Source organism: Vicugna pacos, chromosome X (assembly GCF_048564905.1).
Source record: "Vicugna pacos chromosome X, VicPac4, whole genome shotgun sequence".
Lineage (NCBI taxonomy): Eukaryota > Metazoa > Chordata > Mammalia > Artiodactyla > Camelidae > Vicugna > Vicugna pacos.
Window position 1 is genome coordinate 15,021,459 of NC_133023.1, and position 24,777 is coordinate 15,046,235.

At 39.1% G+C, this 24,777-nt stretch overlaps 1 protein-coding gene across 6 annotated transcripts in view; it reads right to left on the minus strand.

The window, feature by feature from the left end:
• Positions 1-19,954, minus strand: part of RPS6KA3 (ribosomal protein S6 kinase A3) — a 104,382-nt gene extending 84,428 nt beyond the window's left edge. For 2 of the 6 annotated variants that reach the window (XM_031673300.2, XM_031673301.2), the window contains exon 1: positions 19,172-19,248. Coding sequence is in view for 1 of the 6 variants with exons in the window: in XM_072956823.1 (XP_072812924.1) it covers positions 19,172-19,240 (69 nt within the window). In the remaining 5 variants the exon portion in view is untranslated. The other 4 variants (XM_072956822.1, XM_031673302.2, XM_072956823.1 and 1 more) reach the window with 4 other exon arrangements.
• Between the last annotated feature and the right edge of the window lie 4,823 nt (positions 19,955-24,777).

Sequence of the window (24,777 nt, forward strand, 5' to 3'; positions counted from 1 at the left end):
TTAATAACTTGTCCAAGATCACAGAGCTATTACGTTTGCAGATAAGACAACTGAACCCATGTCTGAACCCAAAGCTCATAATACTACACAGAAATGCTGTCATGTTATTGTTAGAATGCATGTGTAGGCATCTAGCTGTGCTCATTTTTCTCTATTTAAAAAATAATATTAAAAATAAAAGAAGGTAATGGTTTATTGTTCTAGCATATCACTGATCCAATATAGCATTTCAAATTGCATAATCTCTTAAAAGAGATTACTTTGAATACATTCATACTCTTATTAGGGCAAGTAAAAAAGGAAGAAGCCATAAAATGGGATAAAGTAGAAAATATAAGGTAAACATGATTTGCCATTAAATTTATTTCTAAAAAGTCACTATTTTCTGGTACATATCTGCAATCCATAAGAGTTCGATGGAATCTTGGCCAGCATGGATTTGAAAGTCTGCCACTAACTGTGGGCAAGCCCTTAAGCCTCTCTGAGTTGTGGTTTCTTCATGCATAAAATATGTGGATATCTAAGAGCTCTTTCAGCTTGAAATGTTATAATCTTATGACTTTAAGGATTAAAGTTATTTAAAATTTTGTGGAGTTTTTACACCTGAGGAAATCACTAATTCTGTATTTAAAGCTGTTTTTACATTATTTCTAATTCCTTCTTTCTTTTCTCCATCCAAAACAGTTTTATCTATATCCTTCAGTGGTGCCTTTGTATCCAAGTGTAAACAAGGATAATGCCAAAGAACAGATTATACAAATGCTGTCACCTGAAAGAGAAGTACTAATAAAAACAAAGTAAATAAAAGCATTGTTTTTTTCTGTGCAGATTAAGGATGCTAAAGCAATTTTACAATTTCCACAATCCAATTTTACTATTCTTACTTTACTAGTAAGGTGTCAACTTATTTTTGAAACTCCTCTATGTATTCCCAATGCTATAGACATTGCCTACATAACATACCCCTCCTTAGTACCCGATGGAGTTGGCAGTATTTCCGAAACCAGTCTGATGATCAGAATCACTGAAGATTCCTGTTAATGATACACTACCTGGCCTTCCTCCAAACCAAAACTGAATCAGAAGTTCCAGAAGCCCCATGGCTCAGGATTTCATTTTTCAAACAGGCACCTTAGATGACTCCTGTGATTAGGTAAGTCTGGGAAATTACAGTGTAGAGAAAAGATCATGGGCTTTGGAGCCTGACGTATCAAGTTTCAGAATCTGGCTTTGCCCTTTATTGAGGTGTGACTTTGGGCAAGTTACTTAACAGGAGTGTCAGTTTTCTAATCCACAGGATTTGGATACTAGTTATGCCGGAGGTTGGAGTAAAATTCAGTATGCCTAGCCATGCTGGGTGCTCAGTAAGTGTTAGCTTCTCTCTGCCTGCTCATCTTGCCAGAGGAATTGACAAATACGAACATTTGAGAGGATTCTGGTTTAAGTCTCTTATCCTAATGGGTCCACTTCCATTTCTAGGGCTAAAAATCTGAGTACTCAATAATTCTTTAGTGCATTACTTGGTTTGGCTAATTTAAGTCTTAAGAAAAAAATCTAATGATTTTGTCTGGTTTCCAGAGGCCTAATGAGGCCCTTCTAACTAAAACAGATACACTATTATGCTGGGCTTCAAAGTCTAAGCTTTTATTTTACGCGGCTGTGGCAAATTTACCTGAACCTCTGTTTCCTCATAGGTAAAACAAGTGGTGCGTAAATGTTTGCTGACCTGAACCCACCATACGTTACTGATAACTAACAATCACTTAAAATAATTAAACTTACACACAGTCTTACATTCTTATGAACAACAAAAAAAAAGACAGCTTGCAAGTAAGTGAAACAAGACAGACTAGAACTTGCTCAAATACACACACAAAAAAGAGCTTAACATCCAAGCAAAATCCCTGTTTGTGTAGTATCAACTGTATCTTAACACAAAGTGTTTTAGACAAGTTTGGAGTCAAATTTACTCAGGAAAAAAAAATCCAAACTACTTGCTCATTAAAATGCATGCACGCACACACACACACACACACATATTTAAAATTACCATAGGTATAAACCCAACTTAGCAGCAAGGTTTATTTCTGAAAAAATGAGAAATATACTTTCTAATTATAGCTCATAATGATTCTAGCAACATATGTATTAAACATAAACCCTATTAATAAGAGGATTCCGCTAAAAATTGTTAGTAGTAATTGTCCAGATAAGCCACAAAATAATTAGAAGAAATCTAAAGAAATCAGAAAAAAAACCCAAAAGCCTGGGAACGTTCACTCAAGACAGAAGGAAAAGTTACCCTCAATATTTAAAAAATAAACAAGAAAATAACGAACCTCAAACCCTGTTGAAAGTACCTTAAAGAACCATAGATTTTTCTCTTGACTCAACATTTAATATTTTTACTGCTATTTTGGTTTTTTTAATTGAAGTATAGTTGATTTACAATGTTGTTAGTTTTTAGTGCACAGCAAAGTGATTGTTATATATATAACTGAATATATATACACATATATATAACTAAATATCTAAGTACACATATTCTTTTCCATTATGGTTTATTACATGGTACTGAATATAGTTCCCTGTGCTCTACGGTAGGATCTTGTTGTTTATATATTATGTATATAGTATTTTGTATCTGCTAATCCCAAACTCCTAATTTATCCCTCCTCCACCTGCCTTCCCCTTTCATAACCATAAATTTGTTTTCTATGTCTGTCTGCTGCTGTGTTTTCTATGTCTGTCTGTTGCTGTTTCATAAATAAGTTCATTTGTGTCATATTTTAGATTCCATGTAAGTGATTTCATATGGTTTTTGTCTTTGACTTACTTCACTTAGTATGATCATCTCTAGGTCCATCCATGTTGCTGCAAATGGCATTATTTCATTCTTCTTTATAGCTGAGTATTTTTACTGCTATTTTGAATGAGATCTTTTTTTCACATTATCATTTCTAACTAGAAAGCTACTTCTTGATTTCTAAATATATTCTGTATAATACTACCTTATTATCATTAGTTTTAACAGATCTTTTTAGTGGTTTCCTTAGATTATCTAAGTAGATGATTATATGATCTATGAATAGTTACCTTTTATCCTTCTTCCGAATATTCTTTGGTTTTCCTATCTAACTGTATTAGCAAACTCTTCTAGAATATAAAATAGAGGTGAAAACAGCAGGTATAGTTTTAATGAGATCACTCATATTATGTCTCTACCAAGCATGATAATGGCTACTGGCCTGAGAATATTTTTTAATATTAAGGACACACACTTTCATTCCTATTTTACTATTTTTAATTAAGAACAGACACTAAATTTTATCTAATACTTTCTCACTTTTTAAGCTTTTTAATTAGAAATGACTATAGATTCATAGGAAGTTGTAAAAACAATAGAGAGGTCCAATATACCCTTAACCCAGTGGTTACATCTTACACAACCTCCTGTCAAGACCAGGAAGTTTACACTGGTATAACGCCCAGATCTTATTCAGATATTACTGGTTTTACAGGTTCTCATGTGTGTATGTGTGTGTGTGTGTGCGCGTGCACGCACATAAGCACACGCACGAGCACGTTACACATTCTATCACATATAGCTTCCTATACCTACCACCACAGTAAAGATACAGAACAGTTCATCGCCACCAGGATCCTGCGTGTTGCCCCCTTATAATCATATCCACCTCTCTCTCGCCCTTCTTCCTAACCCTGGCAACCACTAGTCTCCATTTCTACAGTTTTGCCATTTCAAGAATGTTATATAAATGGAATTATATAGTATGTAACTTTTTTTCACTCAGCATGAATTCTCTTGAGATTCATCCAAGTCACTGTGTGTATCAATAATTCATTTCTTTTAGTTCAGCAGTATTCCAGTATTCCATAGTGTGAATGTACCACAGCTCATTTAACCATTCACCCACTGAAGGACATTTGGTGTCTACCTTTTGCATATTATAAATAAGGCTGTTATGAGCATTTGTATACAGACTTCTGTATGGACATACATTTTCATTTCTCTTGGATAAATGCCCAGGAGCGCGACTGCTGGGTTGTATAATAAATGTGTAGTTTTTAAAGAAATGGCCAAACTATTTTCCAGAAAGGCTGCATCATTTTACATTCCTACCAGCAATGCATGAAAAATCCAGTTTGTCCAAAGCCTCACCGACACTCAGTATTGTCACTATTTTTCACTCTAAAAGGCAGTGATATCTCACTGTAGTTTTAATTTTCATTTCTCTGATAGCTAACCATGTTGACATTTTTTTCATATGCTTACTTGCTTTGATGAAATGTCGGCTCATCTCTTTTGTCCAATTTCTAATTGGGTTATTTACCTTTGTTACTGTTAAGTTTTGAGGGCTCTTTATGTATATTCTAGAAACAAGTCCTGTCTCAGATATAGGTTTGCAAATACATTCACTCAATCTGTAGCTTGTCTTTTCATTCCCTTAACAAGGTCTTTTTTACAGTGGACATTCTGAATTTTGATGAAATCCAATTTATTAGTTTTTTCTTTTATGGAATGTGCTTTTGGTGTCTGGTCTATAAACCCTTCACTTAGCCCACGGTTCTGAAGATTTTCTCTTATATCTAAATTCTAAATGTTTTAGAGTTTTACATTTCATATTTAAATCCATGATCCACTTTGGATTAATTTTTAGATAAGGTGTGAGGTTTAGGTTGAGGTTCACTGCTTCACCTATGGATGTGTAATTGCTCCAAGCACCACTGTTGAGAAGGCTATCTACTCTTCCTCCATTGAACTGCTTTTGCACCTTTGACAAAAACCAGTTGGCTGTACTTTTATGGGTTCTCTATTCTGTTCCATTGATCTATGTATTTATCCCTTCACCAGTACCACAGAATTTTGATTGCAGAAACTATATAGTAAGTCTTAAAATTAAGTAACTCTTCCTACTTCATTTTTATCTTGTTTTAGATATTTTAGTTCCTTTACTTTTGCATATAACTTTTAGAATAAGCTTGTGTTAATTTTACAAGAATTTGGGAAGAAGTGACATCTTCTAATCTATGAACATGTAGACCTCTCCATTTATTCAGACCTTCGATTTCATTTATCAACATTTTGAAAGTTTTCAGTATACAAGTCCTATACATGTTTTATTAGATTTATAACTAAGCATTTTTTTTTAGTAATTACAAACAGTACTGTGTTGTTCATTTTGGTTTCCACCCATTCATTGCTAGAATACAGAAATACTGTATCTTACAACTTTGCTGAACTCACTTATTAATGCTAGTTTTACGTAAATTCCTTGGGATTTTCATTGGAGATCTCATGTCACTTGCAAATCATTTTTACTTCTTCCTTTTCAATCTTTATGTCTTTAATTATTTCCTTTTCTTCCCTATTGTAGTGGTAAGAACTTCCAGGACTATGTTGAATACCAGTGGTGGAAGAGACATCCTTGCCTTATTTCCAATATTAAAGGGAAAACATTCAGTCTTTCACCATTAAGTATGATGCTAGCTGTGGGTTTTTGGTAAATGTTCTTTATCAAGTTGAGAAAGTTCCCCTTTATTCTTAGTTTGCTAAGCTTTTATTATGAATGTTTAGTTTAATGTGTTCTGTGCATTATTCATATGATTTTTCTTAAACTTTTTACTATGGTGGACTACATTGATTTTTGAATACTGAACCAATCTTACATCCTTGGAATACAACACACTGGGTCATGGTGTATAGCTCTTTTTATATGTTGCTGGATTTGTTTTGCTAATATTTTGTTGAGGATTCATGTCTATACTTTTAAGGGATATTGGTCTGTAGTTTTGTTTTCTTTACTGTCTTTAGGTTTTGGTATCAGGGTAATACTTGCCTCCAAAAATGAGTTGTGAAGTGTTTTCTATCCCCTGGAAGAGAATGGTTAGAATTCATGTTATTCTTGATGTTCTAGATCTTTCTTTTATTATTTCCTTTCTGCTTGAAGGACTACCCATAGTCATTCTTTCACAGTCTGTTACAAATTCTATTAGTTTCCTCTTATCTGAGACTGCTTTGATTGCACCTTCATGCTGGAAGGATATTTTCACTGGATATAGAATCCTGAGCTGACTGAAAAATTGTGCTGTACACCAGAAACTGACACAACATTGTAAACTGACTATAACTCAATAAAAAATAAAAGAATCCTGGACTGACAGTTCTTTTCTTTCTGCACTTAAATGGTGTGCCATTTCCTAGTAGTTTCCATGGTTTCTAATGTGGGATCTGCTGTCATTTGAATCATTGTTTCCCTACAGGTAATGGTTCATTTCTAACTGCTTTTAAGTTTCCTTGTCTTTTAGTTTGACTTAAAAAAAATTAACTGTGGTAAAATACACAAAACATGAAATTTACCATGTAACTATTTTTTAGTGTACAGTTCAGTATGCTAAGTATATTTACATTGTTGTACAACCAATCTTCAGAACCTTTTCATCTTGCAAAATTGAAACGAGATAACCATTAAACAATTTGTCATTTCTAAATGTTTGATTTTGAAGCATCTAGGTGTGGATTACTTTACATTTACTTTGTTTGGGATTGTCAAGCTTCTTGAATCTATAGGTTTATATCTTTTGCCAAATTGGGGAAATTTTAGGCATTATTTCTTCAGGGCCACCTTTTTTCTTTGCCTCTGAGACTGTGATGACATGAATATCAAATCTTCTGTTAATGTTCCCCAGGTCCCTAAGGCACTCTTTTTTGTTTGTTTACTGTTACTCTGTTGTTTGGATCGGGTAATTTCTATTGCTCTATCTTCAATTTATTGTATTTTTCAGTTCTAAAACTTCCATTTTCTGCTTTCTCTTCTGAGACTAATTTTTCATTTGTCTCAAATGTGTTTGTAGTTGCTCACTGAAGTATTTTTATGATGGCTATTTTAAAATCCTTGTCAGATAATTCCAATATTTGAAGCATCTCAGTGTTGCTATCTGTTTACTTCTTTTTTTTTTTAATCATTCATGAGGTGATTTTCCTGGTTCTCAGTATAAGTGAACTTCAATTGTATAATAGACATTTTGGAAATTTTAAGTCTCTGGATCCTATTTAATCTTTTCTAGTAGGCAGTCTACCAGCTGAGGTGTAGTGTGAGGGCAGGGTGAGTGTGTATGTTCAGCTTCCTGCTGGGCTCCGCCAACACCACCCTGGCAAAAGTGGAGCAATGACTCACATTGCTTTTTTGCAGATGGGTGGGATGAAAGTTCAGCTTCATTCTTATTCCCAGTGAAAGTGGGGCACCAACCCGCACCACCTCATTGCCTCTGAGTAGGGGTGAAAGCTCAGCTCCCTGACAGACCCCACTGACAACAAGGAGAGGGGAAGTTGAGGGCTGACTCACACTGCTTTGTTGCTGCAAGGCAGAGTGGAAAGTTCAGCTCCCTGAAAGGCCTAGATGACAACAGGGGAGGGGAGAGGGGGAAGCGGAGTGCCAGCCAGCCCTGCCATCCACCACTTTGTTCTGCCTTGTAGATGCCAGATGGGGGTGGAGGCTTGGCTCCCCAGTGGGCCCCCTGACATCAGGGGAGGGGTGTAGTAGCGGTAACTAGCCCACTTCCAACCATCTTGTTCTGCATTGCTGATGCTGTTGAGGGTGGAGGCTCAGTACCTCACTGACACAGAGTGGGGGGAGACTTACTGGGGACTAGCCCTGCCTCATACCACCCTGTTAAAGTCTCACTGCTTCCAAACTGGGGGGGGGGGGGAGACTCAACTAGTTGATGGACCCTGTTGACACAACCCTAGTGACAGCAACATCTCCTGGAAGGAGTGGGATTGGGGTGGTAATGAGGGAAGATCAGATTCCTGCAAAACTTGCCAAAACCACCCAGCAGGGGGAATCAAAGTGCTATCTGCTTTTGCTAGGCAGGGAATGGGAGATTAGGTCTCTGATCTGCCTAGCCAACACCTCTAGGTAGAGGAATCCAAGCGTTGCCACTTGCTTCTTTGGAGTAGGGTGGGGTTTTTCTGTTGGTTTTTGGATACAGTAGGGTGGGTATTACCAAAAAGGTTTACTGTTGTTAGTGTACCCTTTCCCCAGTCATCTGGCTAAAGAGAATAGGCTTTTTCTTGGAGCTCCTTTTGTCTGTGCCTTTGGTGGTTCCAGGTTGGAGGCTTTTACAGCACCCTGTCCAAGATATATGGGAAGCAATAAGCACATCCAGGAAGCTCATTATTTGTGTCATTCCTTTAATCCCAAAGTCTGCAGACAGTCTGCCTTATTTCCACCTTTCAGAGTGCTCCTGTGCTTGTTTTTTGTTATGTCTTAGGTGTTTTCGTTGTAAAGGAAGACCTAGGAGGAAATGGGCTCCTCCATCTTGGCAGAAGCAGAAGAAGAAAAACATTTTCTTTTTGTGTGTATGTGTGTGTATTAAAAGAAACTTCACTGCGTGTATGGGGTAATGACATTTGTTTTCTAGTTTTCCACATTATGGTTAAAAATGTACTATGGAAAACTGCTATAACATCACAGATCATAATTTTCCCCTAAAGATCCAATTACATCTGTTTATATCATCCCTGGTTAATTCAGCTAGCTTCATGTTATTCAACTGCCTGTCTACCTCATTACTTTAAGACTATAATATTCCAAAGGAAAGAACTCTATTTCATCCATTATCACCTAGTACTATACTATATACAATCAGAACAGCCAGAGGAAAAACATTACTTTAAAACTCATTTTGAGCTCCTCTTTTTAATACTCTGAGGAAAATCTTATTTTTTAACTTGCTTGTGACATTTCTCTCTTTAAATATCCCCCTTTACTGCTATCAACATGCATTTTGATAGTTATTCTTCTTGAATTATACCAAGCTAGCAAGAATTTGAAGGAAGGGAGGCAAATAGGGGTTTTGTTTTGCATTTTTACTTCTTTAAATGAAACATCTGTATATCTCACTTTATTTAAGAGATGGGTCCTTGAAAATGGGGCCTTTATCTGTTGACTTATATTTAATTTCAGAGATTCTAGACATTTTGTTTTGATTGACCTTCAATTAATTCCTGTACTCTAGCTCTAAATAAGAAACTACAGAATAGTAATGTAACAAGACTGAGGAGGCTGTAAGGAAAAATACTGCTGCCTCAAAAGTGTTGCTTTCTTCCTATAATTTTCTATAATTCATCTTTTAATTCCTCATGTTCCTCTAGAAACTCTGCTCTGGCTGGAAGAAGGGGTGACTCAGGTGGTGAGGGACCCTAAGATACTTCCATAGAATGCAGGGCTCTATTAAACCAGTTGGAAAATCACTGTTCTAGAAAAATCTTTTTATTTATAACATCTAAAAACAAAGAAAATCTTTTAAAAGCACGAATTGAAACTGAGTTTTCTGAGAATTATGTATATATATGACATAGATAAGGATCTACAGCAGCATTACAGTGAAACCCCACTTCAGTTCCCAAATCAGTAACAAAATAAGCACAAGAATTATAGAGACAAACAGACAATAAGCACATGAAAAGATCCTCATATTCTTAGTCATTAGGGAAATGTAAATGAAAACTGCAATGAGATACCACTTCACATACACTAGGATGGCTACAATGAAAAAGACAAGTGTTGGTGAGGATGTGGAGAAACTGGAACCCTCATACACTGCTGGTGGGAATGTAAAATGGTACAAACTAGTTGGAAAACAATTTGGCAGTTTTTCAAAATGTTAAATATAGACTTACCATATGACACAGCAATTCCACTTCTAGGCATATACCCAAGAGAACTGAACATGTTCACATAAAAACTTGTATACAAATGTTCATAGCAGCATTACTGATAATAGCTAAAAAGTGGAAACAATCCAAATGTCCACCAACTTATGAACAGATAAACAAAACTGTTAAGACCACACAACAGAATATCACTCAGCCATAAAAATGAAGCACCGATACACACTATAACACTGATGAACCTTGAAAACATTATGTTAAGTGAATGATGTCAAACACAAAGGCCACATATTACATGATTCCATTAATATGAAATGTCCAGAATAAACTAATCTATAAAGAAAGTAGAGTATTAGTTGCCAAGGGCTGGGGGAAGACGAGAATAGGGAGTAACTGCTAATGAGTATGGGATTTGGAGGGTAATGAAAATGTTCTGCATTTAGACAGTAGTGACTGTTGCACAACTCTGTGAATATACTAAAAACCACTGAACTGTATACTTTACAAGGGTGAATTTTGTAGTATGTAAGTCATATCTCAATTTTTAAAAGATTAATTATAGCTATTTAACCTAATGGTTTAAAAATCCAAGTTTGGGGGGGGGACCACCAGTAACTGTATAACTGTTCTTTACATATCCTTTCCTTATACTGTAGCAGGATAGTTGGCAACTTTTTCAGGCTAAGTCAGATCCTGTTTTCTGGCACTTTGAGGGAAAGTCAGGATTCTTCTGAAAAGATGCAAATATAAAGAGGTAATGATTTAATACACTGCAATTAAACAGAGCACAGTTACTCAAGCACACACCAAGGGGCTGCTGTGTGGAGAGGTGTTAACATATAGGTGGCCCCTCTTTTCCAAATACTGTAGTTTCTGTTTTAAATGCTCATTTGTAAGACGGCTATTTAGAAATCTCAAAAAATTTTCCTAATGTCACAAATGCTGTTTCTCGGGCCAGCTAACAAAAGCCTGTTTAACCCATGCTGTATTTGGACAGCAGTATCAATTTTACTTTTCTAAGTCTACCTATACATTTCCATGTGAACCACCTGGAACCCAGTCCCTTAGGAGTAGGAGATCAGTCATCTAGACCAAGTCACCATTCACATGCTGTTCTCAACCCAAGTATGGCAGTCTAGTGGAAAATCAATGGAATCTGCCACCTGTGAGACTTGGCGTTTGAATCTTGCCTCCTCCACTCAATAGCTGTGCAACCATGAGCAAGTTACTGAACTTCGCTAGGCTTCAGTCTCAGCTATGTTGAGGCTAATTATGTCTACCTCGTTCAAGTTGATATACACAAAGTATCTAGTCAGAGAGGGCACTCAGTAAATGTTAATCTCTAAGATGCAGCTATCAATCCACTTTCCCAGTATTAATTAGCACAGTATAGTGAACATAATGCATCATTTTCTGATAGCTAAATTTCCCCAATGCTTCGGTGTTATCACCTGAATAAGGAATGTCACTGTAAAGTTATGAAAATTGTAGGAAGTGCAGAATGTTGATTTCAGAGACATGTACCACTTAGGAGGGCTTATCAAAATTTTCAGGATAGAAGAGGGACAAGAGAAAGCTGATTAGATGTAATTTGAAAAAGCATATTAAATATGTTTTTCATTAAAAAAACCTCAGCCTATTAATTTCAAAATATAATTGTAGGTAGAGTTGGAAAACATTGGTGTAAGAAAAAAGGGTTCAAACTGTACTAATCCTATAATCTATAATCTTCAATGTGGTAGCCAACAGCCACAGGTGACTATTAAAATTTAAATTAATTACAGTCACTTAAAAAATTCAGTTCCTCAGCCATATTAGCCACATTTCAAGTGCTCAATAGCCACGTGTAGCTCATGGCTACTGAATGTGCCCATGGGGGGGTGTGGTGTGGTGTGGTGTGTGTGTGTGTGTGTGTTTCCTATTATTTTATATTGTTTTCACGTGGATGCCTCCTCTGCTCCTAAATGTAAAGTGAAATAACATCCTGGGTAACTGAGGTTTTTAGTATAGGTTCCACAAGATTTCTGGAGTGAAAGCTCCTCCAAAACACTGCACTTGAGATGCACTTCAACCTGTTAATGTTCAAATGATCTTCTGTTTCAGGCTATCATTTGACATCTGCTTCTAACACATATCAAATGACTGAACCAAGTTTCCTATTACAAGCTTTGTGGACCAAAGGATTAGAGGCAAGCTCACAGAAATCTAGATGACCAGGTCAGATATGAAGATGAGATCACCATCATATGTAGGACTATAAAAATCAAATGACATGGTGGATAAAACATAATTAGTTTTTAAGATATGTTAAGAAATCATGGATATAGTATTAGTTAAGATGGGGAAATCTGATTTAAGTTATGCTATTGCCGTCATCTCAGTCATACTAACAGAAGAGAAGACTGACAGGAAGCATAAAAGCTCTTTTGGATTTACATATAAATGTAGGGTAGCTAACATTTGGTAACTAGCACTATTTCATTAAAAAAAAAAAAAAACTACAAAAGACAATGTGGAGAGCTGACTCCAGGTGGGGCAGTCGGCTAGCTTTCAGTCTTGCAGCTGCCTGTTCTTTAGTTCATTCACAGTCCCTTCTAGCTGACACCTTCAAAAGAAGAAGGTAAATATTCAGAGTAGATAATGCCAGTAATTGAGCCATTCTGTTATGGTATGTTGAAGCATACAATCACTGTTTGTTAGTAGGTAATACACCCATCAAATACCCCTGACTCCAGAGGTGTGTGTATATGATGGGCAGAGAGCAGAAAAAGGGTGAGGAAGTTATTTTACATTATTTGGTAAATTTTTTTAAGATGAAGTTAATGTTCCCAAGTTAAAAACTGCTGCATCAAAATATCATTAACCCTAGCTGTCTTTTCTAGTAACTACAAGCCTGAAGCAGTTAATTAAAAAAGGTTGGGAAAGGTAGACAGATTGACAGCAGCATAAAGTAGCAAATAATGAGTTTTTTAAAACTATGTTTACTTTTTTTTTTTCCTAGTGGAGGTTCTAGAGATTGAACCCAGGACCTCGTGCATGCTAAACAAGCAGCTTTACCAGTTGAGCTATACCCTCTCCCTTAAAACTATGAATATCAGACATAAGTTACAGAGCAAGTCAATGTGGGGACCATTCAGCAGGGGCAATTAGCTTGATATTAAGGTAGAATATGACCAGTAATTTTCAGATTACTGGATTTTAAAAAAGTTTAAATTATTTTAAACTTTTACTTAAACTACTGTATTTAAATTTTTAGCCCAGTATTAAGATGAAAAATTGTTAATCAAATTAATTTAGAAAGATTTCAATTCAAAGTGAAACAAAAACTCGACAGTTAAAGGGAAAAAAAGCCTTGCTACAGTCAATTAAATGTAACAGCTCATTTCTAGGCAATACTGGATTATGTTACTGTAGTTACCAGACTTTCCAAAACCGTGTTCTGCAAGGCACTTGTGTCCTTTGAGACTTCAATAGATGGATGGCTCATGTAAAAGGGATGCTGACATCAAGTCTCAAATGCTGTGAGCTATTTCCTTTTTGCAGATTCATCATGTACAGCATCATCTTAGAAGTTCTAAGTTACATAGTAAAGACACTGGTCAAATCTCTTTTAACTCCACAATCCCCAAATTTATTATTATGCCATACTCCTTTGGGTTGTTTTTTTTTTTTTTTTTTTGGCAAGGAGAAATGGTTGTTGGGGAACAGATATGTCCTGAACATCAAACAGTCAAAACAAATGTGTTTCTAGAAATGGGGAGGGAGGTGTGCCATATTAATTTCTGTCCCTAAAAAATGAAATTACCAGAAACAATCTTAAAATATAAAAAGGTGTGCACATTTTGTTTTGGTACTTTTTAGAAAGTAAGTTAAAATTCTACCTATTGATGCTATATATTGACTTTATCCATTTCTTCAGGGACACGTTCCCTTTAAGAGATTGACATATAAGTTGATATATTTCATTGATTATAAGACACCATCATGTACACTATTATCTTATATATCTCTAAGGAAAACACTGCAAATTAAACAACAACATTGTGAGAGGGCTTCCAATTTGAGCAATGCTGAAATGTGAACATACTTTCCTTTCTTCCTTCTTCCACACATATTCTTTAAAATGTTCTTTACCTGTTCCCTCTCCCCTTAAAGACAATATTAAAGAGGGGAACAATACAAAAAAGGACAAGATTTAAGACATTTCTGTTCACCTTACCCTTACAATTATATTCAGATGCTATAATTGCTCTGCTTAAACAGATCAATCAAAAAATCATTTTTAATTGTTCCGTTTGATTCTGAAAAAATTACCCCAGAGGAGAAAAACACAGAACTTCCTAAGAGAGTTCTGTTAGAGATGGTTCACTTTAACTATTGTTTATTAAACACTTAAACCTTGTAGTGAAGCAAGTGCTTTACATATATTATCATTTAATTCTCACCACAATCCCATGAGATAGATATTATTTTCACGCCTACTTTACAGATTAGGACATTGAAGCAAAGAGACATTAAATAACTTGTATAAGATTACAAAGATATTAAGTGGCAGAGCCAGGACTCAAATACAAATTTTCATGGCTCCAAAGCTGATGTTCTCTAACACTTTGCCATACATATGAATTATCCCACAAAGTGGAGTAAGTAAAACTGAAATGTGTAATTGCTAGTAACTAATGTATTCGCTTCAAATAGGCCAAATGTACTAAATGATAGCTATGTCCTATACAGATATATTTTATCATGTCGTATAAAATGTATATAGTGTATTTGTGTTTGTTTTGTTAACTTGGCATATTTTACTTAATTAACATTTATAGTTGTTTTATCTTTGCTTCTATGCTATCTGGTTTGGTTTCATCAACTGTGAAAGCAGTGGGGGGGCAGGCGGCGGGGGACATCTAATGCCAAGTATTAAAATGCAATTGCTTGTTTATTCTTTCTATTATGTAAACTGGAGAATGAGATGTGTAATATACACATTTGCTCAAGTGCATTCCAATACTTTAAAACTTGTTATTCATCAAAACACATAAACAACTGAGCACCATTACACTCATACATTACCAAGAAACCACCAACATGTCACTGTTGTTCACCTAATCTGAACCCCTGGGTTTAAAGCATCCAATCTGCACTGGATGAAGTGGCCACTTGACATCACCCATCATTCACAGTCTGGCAGATCACATGTTACTGAGCATGGAACTCTAGAGCAAATCTTGCCAATGATCACAGTGGTATGAATTTTTGAGTGGATGATAAAATTTTAAAAAATCTTTATAACAACTCTTCTGCAATTCAGACTTCTGATAAACGATCTGCTATATTTTTATCATTCTATAATTTACTGAATGTCATGTCCTTGGTCAAGAGTGTACATCCCAATTATGCCACTCTTCTTATACAAAAATAGGATACACTCATTGTGATTTCCACAAGCATACTAATGAAAAGAAAAAGTCTGCCTATACTCGCTTCTTTAATTACACAAGTTTCTCTCTTTATCTTAAAATTTAAATGTACCAAACAAGTTTCATATTTTGTATCAGCCCCATTAGTATGGGATCAAACTGCCAAAATAAAGCAAACTTTCCTAAGTTTGAGTTTAACAAAAACTGGTATCTGATATCATAATCACCAAAAACAACAAAGTGTTCAATAATGTGTCACAGTTACTCGACAGTTGACATGTAACAATACCTGTCCTCTCCTCAGATCTTCACTTGGGGGAAAGAAAAAAACCTGAAAGGTGGTAAAAATGAAACAGGAAAAGGAAAAGAAACTTAATAAAACATTTTTCAAAATCAATGACCATACTTTAATAGAATGTTTTCCCTACAGATGAAATGTAAGAAACCTATTATTGATTTAGTGGAAATAGTACAGAATCCAGTATCATCTTTGAGGTTAAAAACGGATGCATACCCACTGAAAATGGTTTCCAAAACAAAGGTCTTATTTTTTATAAAGAAGATATTTATACAGTTATTATTTTTCAATGCATTATGAGTACTTGTTATTTAAAGGAATTCAAGGCGGCTATTTTTATACAACTCATTTTTATGAAGCAAAAAGAACCTCCATAATTTTTATTATTTTTGAAAATGGTTCACATTTAGGTTTACTACAATTTATCTTTACTGAAATTGAGAAAAAGTGTTACTTCAGGTCAGGCTTATGATCCAATGAATGTCCCTGACAGCAGCGGCAAGGAATTTCTAGAACAAAATAGCCATAATCTCATGATATCCATCTCCTAAACAATCAAATATTCAGAAACATACCAGCATCTTTAAATAACTCATTGAAGAGTTCTGAATTCACCTGGACTATTTAAGAAGCTATTATGTTTTTAATTTTGTAACAACCTCGATTTTGCTTACATTGTACTGTCTTTATTATCCTAAATTTGTTTTTTTTAAACACTCAGCATAGTTCTAGCCTATCATGTTCTGACCCATGTTTAAGTTCAACAACAAGGGTTTTTTTGTTTTGAGCACCATGAGACCCACGTGAGGTCAAGAAGACATGTAAAGGAATGAAGAAACAGCCTTTACTTATAGTGAGGTACTCTGGTCTTTTAAGACTGTTCATATTTCAATGTAAGATTATAATGATAAGAACAGAGTAAGATTGATAATTACCCTATTCCTGACCTTCATAATTTATTCAGCGGACATCTAGTGGGTCCATAACATGTATGCGCCAGGCATTGTGTTAAGTGCTGAGGACACAGAGAAAAAAAAAGTCTCTTTTCAAGAGTTCACAGTCTACTAAGAATGAGACTATAAATATAAATTCCTATAGAAAGCAATCCTGAAATCTTTTAGCTTGAAGAGAAACATTTTGGTGTTTTTAATTCAATTGACTATTTTACTTTACTAAAATAAAATTACTGTCATAGGAATTTACTGGAGAGGAGATGGCATATTAGTAAGCATAATATTAAGTGCAATATTAGACTCCTGAATGAAAATTCTCTACCTTTTTCTTACTGGCTTCAATATTTCCAAATTTGCATCAGAAGTAATTTATTTGAAACAGCTGAACAACCAAAGGCAATAAAATATCTAAAGGCAATTTGTTAAAATCTAATTTTAATACATCTAGGCAACACTGGCTCTGACTGACATATCTTATGCCAGAATATCAAGAAAATTCTTTGAAAATGGCAAACTGTGGAAACTTATCTGCCAGGTTCTGGAAACCATAACAGTAACTGTAATTAACTAGGCTTTAACACATGAGATGTCTTATAATACCATAACTGTTTTTGAGAAATACATGACCTCTAATTACCAGCTTATTTACTAATAGTCTGATTTCTTCCATAAAAGACTTGAAGAGCTACACTAATATAAAGCAAAGAATATGAATTATATCCACCTGGCTTTGAATTATGGCTCTGCCATTTACTATTTATAATCATTGTGCCCTTCAGATTCAGTTTCTCAATCTGTAACAATGGGGACCATAATCCTACTCTGTTGGGTTACGGGAAGGATAAAATGAAATAGCATGTAGCACAGTATTTGGCATATAGTAAGTGCTAAATAAGTATCAGTTTTGTGCTTTCCTTATCCAAAGGCATGCAACTTAGAAAAAGGATCAGGTGGAATTTTAAATGGTTTTTTTTTCACACGTTGGTAAGTGCCAAGCAGAAATGTGGACTGATTATGAGTTGCAAATGTTAACGTTTGCATCTAAAAAATGAGGCTCAAAGCAAACTCAATTTCTTCCCACAAGGTCGGCACTTTAAGAATGTACTGTATTAATCTTTTAGCTATATTCTTTGATGCAAAATTTTTTCTGGGGGAAAAAATGAATGAAAAGAGCCCTGGGCACACGATTTTTCACACTATCCATTCAAAAGATGATTAAATACCCTAAATTTTATTTTCTTATTAAAGATTTACAGTATTAGACTAACAATTTGAGATGAAATTCTCGTTAACTCTGCCAGACTTAAAAACATGATTTCCTTAAAAAATTTTTTTAGGTAACATCTATCAACGTCTTTTCTATTGAAGAGCGGCGTTTCGTTTAGGTTTTAAAAATATGATCCAAGTCGCAAAATACTAAGCACCAACCGCAAGCACTACTACAACTCTGCTGGCGTTCAGGATAGCAAGCAAACATTTTATACAGCAGTGGAGGTGACTAGGAAAAAAGCGAAAAGCGATTTGACCTGATCCTCGTCCCCCTCCCCCTCCATTATACCCGAGAAGGCAAGTGTCCCGCATCTCAGATCTAACCGAGCCTCGGTCTTACTGACGTAACCAGTAACCCTATCCACCTCTCACGCTGCGGAGGCCGGCAGGGCAGCGGCGGCAGCCAAGTACACCACTCATCAGAGCCTGCCTCATTCCACCCCCGCGCTTCAGTCATGCTTTCCAGAAATGGGGTCACTCACTCAGTAACTATTACACACACGCAGCCTATCATCCTGTAATCCCCCAAAGTCCGCTGTGGGGATAGTAGACGGCAAAAAGTCAAGAAGGAAGAATCACAGACGCGCCACCATCAGGAATTGATTTTCCACTCCGGAGAGGAGCGCTGATGCCCTGGAATGGGTCTTGTCTGGATTATTTTCGCAGACCCCGAGTTGGTTCTGGGACAGGGGCGGCTGCAAAGAGCCGGGGAAATTCGGTTCTGCTCTGTTTGGGTCTGGGGCACTCGGATGGATATCTCGGGGACGGTCATCGAATCTCGGGCAAGGAAATTCAGAAAGCCCTTCACCGCGGCGGCTCATCTCCTTGAATATCACCCACTCACCTCCATGGACAGGAAACTCAAGTTAAACTCGCACGGACGGGGTCCTCGAGCTCAGTGACCTCAGAAACGGGGCGAAGGGGGGCAGGGGAGGACCTCAGGCTTCTACTTTCTCCTTTGCAGCAGCAGAAAGCGCTGCGGCAGATGAGGGAGAGGCAAAACCCTTGGCTGTCCTGCACCCCTTACCCGAAAACCCCCACAGGTCGCCACCCCTGCCCTGGGCTGTTCCTGCGCCCCGCGCCTCAAAGCAACCCCCTCCCCCGGCCGGACTCGAGAGTCCCCGCTCCCCGGTGAACCTAATCCACACCCCTCCAGCATCCCCCAAAGTCACCCAGGGTCCAGGGAAGCCCCCGGCCAGGCAGGGCCAAACTTCCCAACTCCTTGCCGGCTCCCGCTCCGCCTCCCGCTCCCCCCACGCAAAGTTGATGGGAATCGGCTTCTTGTAAAGCCCCGGCGCCCACTCCAAACCCCACGCGCCACCACACTACGGCCCCCGAGCCAGGGAGTAGAGGGGAGGGTGCGGGCGGGAGGAACAGAAGGACAAACAGACCAACCTCAACTACCCAAACTGGAATCCCTGACCGAGGGGAGACGCGAGCGGCAGAGGAACGGGCCGAAGGGCTAGCTCCCGGGAGGGGCGCGAACCAGCGGGGGCGAGGGGAGGGGGCGCGCCGGCCCCCGCCGCCCGGCTGCACTCACCTCCGCGCTGTCGGACGGGCTCTCCACAGCCATCTTCTGCCACGGGTCCGCCAGCTGCGCCAGCGGCATCTTCCCCCCCCCGGCCCGCCGCCTTCACCGCCTCCTCCCTCCCCGCCCGCCCCGCGGCCGGCCCCGCTCCGTCGCCGCCCGAGCCCCACGGCAGCAGCGGCGGCAGCAGCTGCAGCTGCCCGGGAGAGAGCTCGGCGCCGACACCGACCCTCGAACGCCGCGCGCCCGGCTGGAGACGCCCGCGCGCCAAGCGAGAGCCTCGCGCCGCTGCCGGGCACCGGGTCTCGCCCCTTTCTTCCTCGCCTCCTTCCGCCGCCGGGACTACAGCTCCGCCCCCCCCGCCGGTTCCCGCGCCCGCTCCCAGCAGAACAGCAGCCCCCGCGCGCTCCCCCACTTCCGCTCACAACATGGCGCCTAAGCGATACCTGTCTCTCAGAGCGAGGCTCGGCCGCCGCCGCCACCGACGCGCGCACCCGGGGGCGGGGCCTGGGAAGACACGCCCCCGGCCGCCGCGCTCGGCTCCTCCCTCCTTCCTCGCCCCAGTCTCAGCTTCTGGGCCTCGCCTACTTTCAGGAAGGGCGAGCCCGAGAGATCTGGGGGCGTCGGCGGAAGGTGGAGGAAAGAGGGGAAAGGAAAGAGGTGTGAAAGGCTGGGAGTTTCTAACTGCCACGAGTCCAAGCAGGTCGAAGGCTCCTCGGGATGTAGAGAACAGTGGTCCCCGCCCAGCTGGGGAGGGACATGGGCGAGGCGCAGGGGGCGCCGTATGGTGCCAAGGATCTGGGGAGGTGTCTTTTCCTGGGGTGCCTTTTCGGCTTGACTCTATCGTGGGTGCATGTGGGTGCGCCGAGTCTATGGACACATCCCGTAATGGCTCAGGACCCAGCCTCTCCAGGGTCACACGATGGGCATTTACCTGCCCCCCCAACCCCCCACGACGGGGACAGGGAAGGCTCCGTGCCCCGGAGATCCTGGCGGTTCGGCTCTCGGTTTGATTCAAGGCTCTCCAAATTGACGCTCTTGTGTTATGTTTTTAATATTTGGAATTAATTCGTCTTGCATGAGTCGGACCTCCCCACCCTCGCCGCCCCAAGTCCGCAGAGCTCTCAGGCTTCAGCCTCGACCCTCAAAGCGACCCCCCTCTCGGCTCCCTGCCGACTAAATCTTCACGGAGAAAACAAGGAGGTTCTTTAAAGCTCCCCCCTCGGCAGAGGTTGGGGAATTATTTAAAAATATCTTGTTGGCCGGAGCTCGGGGTTCCTGCTCTTCTGTTGACTTTAAATGAAAGATTAGATTAAAAATCGGGCTGGCAGTGGGTGGAGGAGGGGAGAGTGGGAGGGGTTCTAATTCCTCCTGCCCAAGATAGGGAAGCCCTCGGGTAAGGAAACCCAATTCCCAGTCGGCGACGGAGCGCAAGAGGATGGGGAGAGCTTGAGGGGAGAGGCCTGGGCATCTGGAGTGGGCCCCGGGGGGGTCCGACCCGGTGTTCTCCGCGCCAGGTGCCATGGCGAGCTCAGTGCGCCGGGGCAGAATTGTGTAAAAGTCGCCAGGCTGAGTGGAAAGCTACTGCAGCCATTGGCTAACCGCCCTACAAGGAGAAAGAAAAAAGTAAAGGGAAATCTCCAGGCCGGCCAGTGCCTTCATCCCCCCCGCCCCCCAGGCCTCGGCGCAGGCGTCCCGATCCTCCCACGCCCAGCGACCACAGCGCGTCCCCCGCTGCGCTCCTTTGCACGCCTTTTAACAGCTTCCTTTCATCGTCCCCGGACCCAGACACCCGGAGAGCCCTCGCCTTCCACTCTAACGCAGGTGTGAGGATGAGATTAGAGCCCCACACCTAGTCCGCCAGGTCTGCGCGGGCGGTGCAAGGTTTCTCGTTGGGCCCAAGAGAGGCAGGTGTTAGGCTCTTTCTGCGGCCTTAGCCGGCGCGCCCCTGGGCACAGGCTCGAGGCCCGGGAGCCTCGTGGCCACCTGAAGAGGCTCCATCTGTTTAGGGAGCCTGAGGAGGCGGCCGGAAATACTCGCTGCGCGCCCTCTCCCGCAGCCTTGGACTCAGGGGGACAGCTCAGAGTTGAGCAACATCTGGGCAGGCTCAGCGTGGTCTGTGGGGTGGGGGTGGGGAGGACTGTGCTCGTGATTTTGTCACCTCCCCCAACATGCTTGATTCAAGTGCTGCACATCCAATCTGGACTCCAAACTCAGCTAATTTGGCAGCCACCGTCTTTGTAATTCCTGACGATGAAGCCAGCTTGCAGAAGTTTGAAGATAAGGAGTTGTGTATTGTTTTGCATTTACGAACAAAGTGCCTCATTTATCTTTCATTTATAGTGCAAAGCCACATTGCTGTTCTTTACAGCGAAAAGAAGTTGGTCAATTTGGTTAGTTTAAGGTAAATTAGACCCTCAAACAGTGATCAATTATTTCAATTAACACTCTTTCTTTAGTAAAAAAAAAACGTACAGAGTTGAAAGGAGAGTTATTACGTGTCTAACACTGTGCAGCGCTAATTACTCCACTCAGAGGGTGAACTAACCTTTTTAAAGTAAATCAAATTGTTTGTATGCTGAAAAGTTGATTTCAGTATCAACTTTTATTCACTCCTTTTTACCTTGAGAATTAAAGGAATCACTTAAAACAGTGAATTGATTTGTGACAGTAATGTGAACAGTGGTCACACTGCAGGAATTCAGCATTAAATGAACTTAATAATGGGTTAAACTACCACTAGCACAGCTGTCTTGCACATAGGATCAACTTGAGAAGTATTTGTGAAATGACTTAGAAAAACACTATTCTTTTTGCCTGAAAGAAAGCAAAGCGATATTTTTTCTTTTGGTTAACAAACTTTTTTCCGTTTATTTCATCTATTAAATCCAAGAATAGTGCAACCACTCTCTCTCTCTGGCTGGGAGAATTTGGGAAAATCAAATGAGGCTGGGGGATTTTTCTTGTAGGTGACAACAAAAAGAGTTTTATTGGGACCTGAACATGATTATTTTTTTTTCCTATTTAAGAAATGAAAACTCTTAGTTATTCAAAGAATAGCTGCCTCTAGATATCACCTATGCAGTCTAATATGGTAGCCACTAGCCGCACCGTGGCTCTTGAGCACTTAAAATAAGGTTGGCTGGTCTCAACTGAGATGTGCTGTAAGTGTAAAATTCACACCAAATTTCAAAGACTTAGTACCAAAAAAAAAAAAAGGACGTAAAGTATCTCGATAATTTTTATAATGACTATCAGTTGAAATGATATTTTTAGTACGTTGAACTAAATAAAATATTTTTAAAAATTCATTTCCTGTTTTTTTTTTACTTTTTTTTAATGTGGCTACTATAAAATGTATACTTACATATGTGGCTTGCTTGTCAAGATTGGCGTTATAGTTCCATAAGAAGTGCTGCTTTAGAACTTTCCTTTAACATTGAGTCTTTTATGTATTCCTACAAGTCCTACAATGTTAAGTGATATCTTCACATTCCACTGTCTTTTGGGGCTCCTCGGTGCAAAATCAGCAGAAAGGGCTGATTCAGTTACCTACTGGTTCTATACCCCTCCCCCAACACACACACACAAACCTCTCTCAGTCAGAACCAAAATATTGGAAAGTTATTACTTGAAACTACAGCAAAGGGAAGCAGCAAACCTCAGTCGAAAATCTGGACTAGATTTCCAAGAAATCATTCCTGATGTATGACAGGACAACCAGATTGAACCTCCTCTGTCCTCAACAATTTCCTGCTATAATTATAACCTTTGTATACAAGTTTAAATGGGCATTTACTTAACAAAATAACATTTGTTCAAAAAATGGAGTTACATCAGTCTGGAAAAGTTACAAGATGACTAAGCTATGGCTCATATCACAATCTCTACCTCATATACATCCAAGACTCACAGCTCTATCACATATAGGTTTATCCCTATAGAAACCTCATAAAGTGTAATCATCATTGCCTCTCTGAAAAAGAGGTTTTTCCCTTCACATTATCTGAAGAATTTTTACTTTTCATACAAAAAAGAAAAAGTCGTCACTAGAGACTATTTAACTATTTCTTTCCAGAGAGAAAGAGAAATAACACAGGCTCAAATTTTATCTTGCTTAAGACAATAATGAAACAAAATACGTGGTGACATATTTTTCATGTGTATGAATTTTGTTTTTTCTTTGAAATTTCCCAAATAAAAATTATGAAGAATATTGTCCCAGTTGACACATATCTTAAGAGACAACAGGTATTTCTACACCAATTTGAACCTTTTCAGAGGATTCAAATTGTGGAAAACGTTAAGGATCGTCTCTCTGTTCCCCTGCAGAGATAAAGTTCAATGATTGTAGAGTTGCATGTGATGGAAAGACGCTGATAAAATCTATAAGGAACTAAGGGGAAGACATTCTATGATACAAATACTTAAAATGTTTAATTTAACATTCTTCACAGTAAGGCAGTGTGGGATCATAAGATCCAAGCTAGGCCTATATCCAAAATCCTGGTTCCTTTAAATCTATCTCTAAGCTTCAGCCTAAAGGCTTAGAACAGGGTCTGGCATGTTGTAGTTGCTCAATAAATATCTGCAAAATAAGCTTTGTTTTCCTCATGTGAAAATAGGATAATAATACTGTCCTCATAGAATTTGGCAGAAGATTAAATGGAAATAACGTCTGTGAAGCATTAAGCACAGCGCTGGCCACATAGGAAGCAGTCTGTACATGGAGCTATTGTTACCAGCTTCAGAAAGAAAGGGAGTATTCCTGCATACGTAATATCATTCAAAGACTGCACTCTGGAAAGTTATTTCTTTCCAATTGTCTTGTGAGCATTTTAATATGGTATAATCTATTTCTTTAGGGCAATCTTATACAAAAAAATGATACTGTGAGTAACTTCCTGTGGAATACAAATAAAAAAAAGCATGTAGAGTAACTTACTGTTCTCTTTTTCAAGCCACATATGTTGAAATGCAAATGATTACAGGTCAGTTGCCTCATAGGCTATGATCAAAATGTTGTTTATGTAATGCTCAAAAGAAACTAACAAATGTATGATTCAAAGTTAACATTACCTGACTCACACTTATGTAGGGAAGACAAGAGGAACAGGGAAGTATAGAGAAGAGGTCTGTGTCAGACTTGCTTTAATGTTTTCTTTTATTGGTTTCCAAAATGTTAAATCCTTAGAGGTGTCATTTTGTTTCAGAGTTGTTTCAAGGGAAAGAATTATGGGGCTCTGAGACTTGACAAGGAGCTGAGAAGCCATTCTTGGAGCTTAATAAGCTACTGTTTTCCTTCAGTTCTCATTTTACTAGAACAGAAAAGCTCCACTAAATGTTCTTGTTTATAAACACTAATTCATACGAGGGAGATAATACATTAGAATTATATTTTCAAACTGATATTAAAACAGCTGCTTTAACATTAACCAAAACTCGCAGTGTAAAGTACCCCTTCAGAGGATAAACATTCCCATTTTATAACTATCAATTTCGTTTGGTTGCTTAGAGCAGTGGTTCTCAATTTTTTTTCAGTCCACAAACCATTTTGAAGCAAAAACCCCAGAACCACCAGTTCCTACTCATCACTCTGAAAAAAACCAAACCAAACA